Source organism: Chaetura pelagica, unplaced genomic scaffold (assembly GCF_000747805.2).
Source record: "Chaetura pelagica isolate M959 unplaced genomic scaffold, ChaPel_1.0 scaffold630, whole genome shotgun sequence".
Taxonomy (NCBI): Eukaryota; Metazoa; Chordata; class Aves; order Apodiformes; family Apodidae; genus Chaetura; species Chaetura pelagica.
Genome location: NW_009951855.1, coordinates 144,386 through 152,159, shown reverse-complemented (window position 1 = coordinate 152,159; position 7,774 = coordinate 144,386). Strand labels below are relative to the sequence as shown.

General features: G+C 45.6%; 2 protein-coding genes across 2 annotated transcripts in view; one reads left to right on the top strand and one right to left on the bottom strand.

The window, feature by feature from the left end:
• The window catches only part of FANCD2 (Fanconi anemia, complementation group D2), a 38,016-nt gene extending 37,727 nt beyond the window's left edge, over window positions 1-289 (bottom strand). The window contains exon 1 of the mRNA XM_009993479.1: window positions 256-289. Within this exon, the coding sequence (XP_009991781.1) occupies window positions 256-289 (34 nt within the window). The remainder of the gene's footprint in view (window positions 1-255) is intronic.
• A 482-nt stretch (window positions 290-771) lies between these two features.
• EMC3 (ER membrane protein complex subunit 3) lies at window positions 772-4,026 on the top strand. The gene is made up of 6 exons (XM_009993274.1): window positions 772-862; window positions 1,318-1,422; window positions 1,656-1,737; window positions 1,889-1,968; window positions 2,525-2,607; window positions 3,787-4,026. Exons 1-6 carry the CDS (start codon window positions 856-858, stop codon window positions 3,913-3,915), a joined length of 486 nt encoding a protein of 161 aa, XP_009991576.1. The 5' UTR covers window positions 772-855; the 3' UTR covers window positions 3,916-4,026.
• The last annotated feature ends 3,748 nt before the right edge of the window (window positions 4,027-7,774 follow it).

The window sequence follows — 7,774 nt, the reverse complement described above, 5'->3', positions numbered from 1 at the left end:
GGCGGGGATTCCTGGGCATCAGCGCGAAGCCCGAGGAGCCGCAGCGTCAGAGCTGCGGTCAGAGCTGCTCTCGGGCGCGGGGCGGGCTCTGCACAAGGGCCCCGAAGGGTCAGACGGTCCAGCTGGGTCTGCCCCAGCCCACAGGGGTGTCCTGAAGCGCAGTCAGTAGCAGATGCTTAGGCAGTGTGGACACAGGAGCACCGTGCATGTCTTTTCCCTGACCTCAGTGTTTGCTTCCACTACTTGACGTTCTACCTGCATGCTGAAATGAAGTCTGTGTCCAAACCATCGTGTTTAATACCTATCAGGAAGCACAGGAGGGGTCTTATAAAAGCTCCAGATAATGAGAGGTAGCTGTCATGTTCTCTGAACTAAAAAACAGTCACTCATATTGGCTCAGTTGCTGCCAAGTATGTATGTTGCAAAATCTGGAAGTCAGCTCAGGGGAATGAAAATGCCCCATACACCAGTGTCAGTACTGAGCCAGCAGAACTTTGCAGAAAGTACTAAAAGCTCTTTAGTCAACAGGGATTCTTCTCCAGAGAATTCTTAAAATTATTTTAAGGATTTTAGAAAGCCAGAGAGCTGGTACCATGGATCCAGGGAAACAAAGTGAAGAGCTTCAGAGCATGTAGGCAGTAAAGTACCTCTCATAAAAGAAATACACGTTACAGAAGAGCTCATAAAATATCTGCATGTCTGAGCAAGCAATAATGCGTCTTTCCTTTTATTTCTTGTGGTGTTGGCATTGACTCTTTTTGTTTCCAGTCTTTCCTGTCCCGGAAGTATTTCTTTAATAACCCAGAGGATGGATTTTTTAAGAAAACGAAAAGAAAGGTGGTGCCTCCTTCCCCCATGACGGGTATGTTAAGGTGCCATAAATATAGCTGGGTAGAAAAACTGTGATTTTCTGCCAGTTTTCCCCTTCTGTATGAAGGGGAATCAACTTTGCAGAGCTCAGTGAATGTGAGGGGGGTGGGGAGGGGGCAAGATTCCTCTCTTTGACAGCAACAAGTCAGGTCACTTCATTTTGCTGAACTTCAGCCTCTAGTGTCTCATGAGCCCATGACCACCCCTCAGTGTTGCTAGAAGGAAGTCTTGCTCTTCCTTGGGTCCTTTTGTCAGGTTGTGGCCAAAGACCTCAGCAGCCAATTAGCTGAATAGTTCATTGCCCCTTTTCCAGCTCAGTCAGCTCAGATAGTAGGATAGGACTGTTACCTTTCATGCAGTTTCTTAATTAAAACAGCTGATGTTGGTGAAGCAAAGTAACCTCATTTCCTTTGTCACATGCCTCTACATCAAGTCTTTGAATTGCAGATCCTACCATGTTGACAGATATGATGAAAGGGAATGTAACCAATGTCCTGCCTATGATCCTCATTGGTGGCTGGATCAACATGACATTTTCAGGATTTGTCACAAGTAAGTTTTGGGAATAACAGGGCCTGTGGCTCTGCCCTTGTTTCTGACTGTGACCTCCAGGGTCTGGGCTGCATCAGAGATTTGCTTCCCTACCTGAAAGCAGTTGACTGGAAGCAATGTGAGCGTGTGGCACTGCCACTGTTCACTCCATGAACTGCATTGATTTTTTTCTCTCCAGAGAAAGGAGAAACTACTTTGTAAAACTTGCCTTTTTGTGTTATTTCATCCTGCAGCAAAGGTCCCATTTCCTCTGACACTGCGTTTTAAACCGATGTTGCAGCAGGGAATTGAACTGCTCACTTTAGATGCATCCTGGTAAGCCTGTGGCCTCAGCAAGCAAGATCAAACATTCACTTAGAAAACTTTGAATGTATTAATAACCCTTGAATGGTCTTTGCATGGCTCTGAAATGAGGTCACAAGCCAGCTTTGACCTGAACTCACCCATGCTTGTTGTGATTTATCAGGGTGAGCTCTGCTTCCTGGTACTTCTTGAATGTGTTTGGACTCAGAAGCATTTATACTCTCATCCTGGGCCAAGATAATGGTAAGACACTGTCATTTCTGTGAAAGAGCTGGCTTCTCCTTCCATGGGTGGACTTCTGAGAAAGGCTGGGGGAGGATTTCTACATTTCCAGCTTAAAAAGCCTCTCATTTCTGTGAGGTTACTGGTCAGGTTTGACATCACCTGCTGCAAGGACCAAGATCTTCTGCAGGAGCCACTGGCTAACTGCTCAGCTTCCATGGCTTTCCTTCTCATCAAATAGGTGTGCAAAAATGTTGCTCTCAAGCTTGCTTTTATTTCTAGCAAAGATTGCTTAATGCTGGATGCAGGGCAGGACAGTTGATTCTGTTTCTGGGGTTATTTAGAATGTAGAGGGCTGTACTTGCCACCATTTGTCTGCACATTGTACGTAAATCTAGCTAAGATGTAGGGAATGGGAATAAGATACCTCATGAGAACTCTTTCTGGCACAGTAGTAATTTCTTTGTGGGTGTTCCTGCAACTCTGGTTTACAGCTTCAAACCAGCCTGGTAGCACCGTGCTACAAGAAATGCTGTTCAAATGACACAAAGATCAACTTCTCAATTCACTTTTGTAGCTGCAGATCAGTCTCGGGTGATGCAAGAACAGATGACAGGAGCAGCAATGGCCATGCCAGCAGATACTAACAAAGCATTTAAGGTACAGTATTCCCACCTATACTCCTGTTTGCTGTGGGCTTTCAGGATTCTAGGCTGTAACTCGTCCTATTTCTGTGTCAAGCAAGGGAGTTCTCTGGATTCCTATTCCTAAAATTAGAGCTGACAACTGATGATGGGCATGGAAGCTGCCCTGAAGCAAACCTGATGAGTTAGTCATTCCTAATACAAAAGATTAATTCATGTGCCATCTTCTGCTTCTGCAGAGAAAGATTATTTATTTCCCTTGAGATCTAGTTCCAAAGCAAAAGCTGGCTCCCAGAAAGTTGCTTTAATACTGCAGCTGAGCAGAGTTTGCAGCTCTGCTGGAACTGTGACTGTTCTGTCACAAACTGCCAGCACTGAGGTGCAATTCCAAAAAGTACTGTGTGCTCTCCTGGCTCACAGCCCTGCACTTCTGTCCAGTACTGCCTACCCAGAGCAGTTGGGCTGCTCAGCCCTGTGGGGACCTAAACCTGCTCCATGGTCCCCAGCAGGGAAAAAGAAAGGAAGCTCATGTGGCAGGAGAAGTGTTCAGGCCAAGACATACAAATCTCTTGCTGGGCATTGTGATTTTACAGTCTGTGTGGAGCTCTTTTCACTGTACTTAACCATGAGCTACAATGATGGACTAAGAAGAGGAGAGGTTCCAAGGTGGTGGAAAATGAGTAGGGGATGAGATCATTCTCATATTTAGGATTAAATTATATTCTTAGGGCTGCTATGAAAACCTGGCTTAATGAATTATTAGCCTCTGCAGCTCCAGGGAGTGTTGGTTGGAGAACAGTCTAATGAGGCCCATCAAGTCTGTGATCAGTTGCAAAGCTTTTGGCCTGTAACTTATTCTCAAATATCTCTGAATTAAAGAATGAACTAACCACAATGCACTTGACCCCTCCCCTAGAAGAGAATTGGCTGTTTCTAGAGACAGCTGTTTTAGAAGAAAGTGTTGCAGATTAGAGTGTTTCTGAAAGCACATAATGTGACTTTTCTAACTTCTGTGATGTACTTGTATTTACCAACTAATACCCAGTTAAGCATAAAACACTGATTTCAGAGAGCTGACAGCATTGCCAGGTTTTTAATAGAACTTTTTTGTTGTAGTTTTCAGTTAAGTGCTGCTCTGCATAGTTCTTAACTACTTTAATATTATGTTACTTTCCTTTGATTACTATCCATGCAGACAGAATGGGAAGCTTTAGAATTGACTGATCATCAGTGGGCCTTAGAAGATGTAGAAGAAGAGCTCATGGCAAAGGACCTCCATTTTGAAGGCATGTTTAAGGAAGAACTTCAGACCTCCATCTTCTGAATTTGAGAATATGCTTTTGTTTCTTCTTGTAAAAGTAACTTGAAATGTTACTTAAAACTATATAGTGTATTTTAGCAAAGCTGAGAATAAAAGAAAAACACCATGTTCAGACCTGCAGTTACAGAATTCTGATTTGAACTCCAGGGACGAGTATGTTGTGTTGTCCAGGTGTGGGTTTCTAGCTGGAGTTGTTTCTCTTCCTGGGAAAGGTATGCTGGAGAAAAGACCTACAACTTCCAGTTCTAGTACACAAAGGGCAAACTTGCTTGAGTTCAGGAACTTCCAGCTTCGTGAAACTGAAGTACAAGGAGTGTCCGTGTTTCTAGTGTTAGTTTCTAGTGTTAAACAAATGCACTGTTATCCTTGGCATTTGAGCAATTCAGACATCATTGTGTTGTTAGCAATTCAAAACTGACTTGGCAGCAAGTGTGAGGATTCAGTTTCTGAAAGTGCTGGTTGTCCTTCCTCCATACACAAAAGCAAGAGGGAGATACCACTTGCCCATGGCAGAGCATGGTACAGGTATGTACCATACATATTCCTCTAGAGATGTAGCAAACACACAGATTGTATCCCTGTTAATTTCATTTTTCCCAAGTCGATTTATAAGCAACTCAGACCACCTACAGAGCCCCTTCTGCCTGCCACACACACAGGGTGTCTGGCTCTTCCCTGTAGTCCTTGTTCAGTTATTTACTGTGCCAGGTGGGGAAAATAAATACTCTTCCATCTAAATGCTTCTTGCACTGTAGAGAAGAGGGAGCAAATGTTACCTGCTTGGCTTTCTGTTCCTCAGTTCTCCAGGGTGAAGACTCCAAACAAGAGAAATAGTTCTTAAACAGAAGCTCTTCCATACTGTGCAGGTGTTATTTTTTCCTCCCACTTTATTCTGAGCCCTTTGTTTTGGAAGGAAATTGCACACCTTCAGCAGAGTAGGAGCTAAGCCAGCAGTGGGATAAAATCATCTCCCCTTTTAACAAGAGCCTCAGCTTGGAGATGTTCTGCTCTGCCTCAGAGACCCCTTTTTCTGCATGCTGACAACAACACTGCTTCACTGGCAACATAACTTGTGTTTCAGGTTATTTTTCCCTCCCTTCTGTGCTAGGGAATTCCACCTGACTTCAGGCCCTCTGCATCCTTGTGTAAGTCATGCCTATGTGCCCAAACACCTCCACATCCAAAAGCTGCCACTTCCTCAGTCTTCCAACCTGCTCTGATATATGTGTTCAGGTTGCCTTGAGGAGGAAATTGCAGCAACCTCAGGACAATGATTTCAGTGGTACAGCCACTAGCAGCCCTGAAGAAAAAGGACAGAAGTAAGGCCAGTAATCCCCTTGAGATCCATAGAGGAAGATGAATGATGAGGAAGCCATAGTTGTGCCTGCCCAGGGCCACAAAAAGACAAGGACAGGCTTTGCTACTGCACCAGATACCAGCAAACCAGCACCACAGGGGAGAAAAGGCAACTCTGGAGCAAGCTCCAACTCTCAGATGTATAGAGCAGTGCAGGAGATAGCTGCTCTTCTCCCAAATCCCCACTGACAGAGCAGGGGTTGGCTCTGCAGGATTTGCCCTGCCCCAGATAAAAGAGCTCCTGGAGCACCAGGCATCCCCACAACCAGTAGTGTCGGGTCACACAGAGAAAGCTGGAAAACACAACAAAACCCAGTTTCAGTGCAAACCACTCTTTAATTTTCCTCTTTGTACAATAAAAGCCAGCCACTTACAAAGTGCTAGTCTAAAAAACAGGTCTGGTATTACAGCACACACACACCAGCCGAAGCCCATCAGCTCAGAGGCAGAGAAGATAAGAGCTGGGCCAGTTTTTCTGCAGTACAACAGTCTGTTCAGCATCTGAGCATCAGAGATTAAGCCCCACTGACGAGATTCTCAGTGTCAGCAGAGGCAGAGAGGTGAGGAGGAAAACAAAAGCTATTTCAGATTGATTTTTCTTTTAAAAAAGTCTTTTGCTCCCCTCCCTTTTCTCTCCCATTTTGGAATGCCCACATGATTTTCTTACAGGTTAACATGAATGAAAAAATGCTGATCAGAGTAACTCAGTGCAGTGCTACAGCTTAAAAATTGCTTTTTGGATGCTCCCCTCAGTAACAAGGAAAAAAACAGAAATACAAGATTAAGAGTTGTAAAAATCCCAAATAACCCCAAATCAGAACAGCAGAAGCAACTAAGCAATTCTGATCTCCAAATTCCAACACTTTAAAAGCAAAATTCCGTGGAAGAGGACCACAACAGAAGTTTGCCAGCTACAGGCAGCCCTCCCTCCTCCTCCCCATCACCTGGCTGAGAGGCTACATGCTGCTGCCCTCCCTTCCCATTGCTCGGAGCAGGAGAAGATCAGGAGTAGCTGGTTGGGCTTTTGCTGGGCTGCAGCACAGCAGAGGTGCAGGGACAAGCACACAACACTTTGCTATAGGGCTTGTTACTGAGAGCTGTGGAAAAGGAGCTGAGCTGGTGTATTTGGAGCTAAAAGGATGGCCACTGTTACACTGACCATCAGAGAAGGTTGTGGTCAGCAGTGAAGCCACAGGGACTGTGCACAGGGGACTGAGAGGCTGCAAGCACACATTTTGGGGGAAAAACAAGCAGGGCAGTAGCCTGTCTTAAGCCTTCTGTTCTGCCAATGCACTCATCTCCAAGAAGGAAAAACTCTCCTGTTAGGTTCACCACCTTGAGCTAAATCTTGCCCTAAAAAACATGGGCTAAGGCTCTGGATTTTTCCCTTTTTTTCACATGGAAGACCAGCTCTCCACTGAGGAGTGACCTGATCTAGTGCTCACAGGAGTCCTCATTCAAGATAAAAGCTGGACTTGAGTTCTACAAGTAACACAGACCATAAAGGACAGAGGGAAGAGCACTTACTAGTTGGGCTGAACGGATGGAGAATGATTGAGCAGCTAATGCAGAGAGAGACCTCAGACGTGACCATGACACCCACAGCCTCACAGAAGATGATATGGTGGGACACCTAAAGGGCAGTGCTCAAGGGAGGTGGAGGAGAAAGGCTGATGGAGCATTATGAAAAAAAAAACCAAATAAAAAAGTCGCAAGAGAAAAGGCTAAAACCTCCCACAATTCATTGCACTGGGCTGTCCTCCTTACAGGAAACAGCTCTGGGGACACAGCACTGAGTTTTGCTGGAGAAAAAGCTACGAGGACTCACACAAATGAGCAAAAAAGGATAAAAATGCTGCCACTACACAAACCATAGGATAAATAGTGGAAGCAGAAAAGTGCTTACAGAGCAGCCTGGAAGTGAGTGGTATAGGAGAGACAGGATGGAGAACACAAGAAATCACTGATGTTATGGATGATACCTTCTCTGCAGCAGAATGGGAGCCAGAGCAGCTGTGTTCTGCGCCACTGTGAGGATCAGCCTGCACACGTGCCATCCACTCAGGTGTGAATCACTTCCACTGAAGTTTCCTACATTACAGGATGCAGTGTTCACATGGAAAAGGCTGAGTCAGAACTGGCCAGAAGAGCCTCAAATGCATCGATGAAAGGACACAAGAAAGAGAAACTTCTGCTGCATAGCAAGGGGACCAAGGTACAACAGCAGAGCCTGGGACAGACAGGCCAGATGTACCAAGATTTGAACTGAGCTTGCAGAAGGGTGCAGCAAGCCTTCCTGACACAGGCAGGGCCCAACAGCAACAGAGGGCTGGCAGAAGCCCCACACCGATTCACAGAATCATACCCACCATACTCCTCCATGAGCCCCTGCAAGACTCAGCTGTGACCAGCCTCCAGCTCAGGCTGTGCTTTACCAATACCAGCAACAACCCCCAGCCCAAGCCCAGCTCAGCCCTGATCCCTGCCTCTAGCCACACAGCTCAGC

Coding starts and splice junctions, on each gene's coding strand:
- EMC3 (XM_009993274.1), top strand. Junction 1,969..2,524: donor CATCCTGGGCCAAGATAATG/GTAAGACACTGT, acceptor TCACTTTTGTAG/CTGCAGATCAGTCTCGGGTG. Junction 2,608..3,786: donor ATACTAACAAAGCATTTAAG/GTACAGTATTCC, acceptor CTATCCATGCAG/ACAGAATGGGAAGCTTTAGA.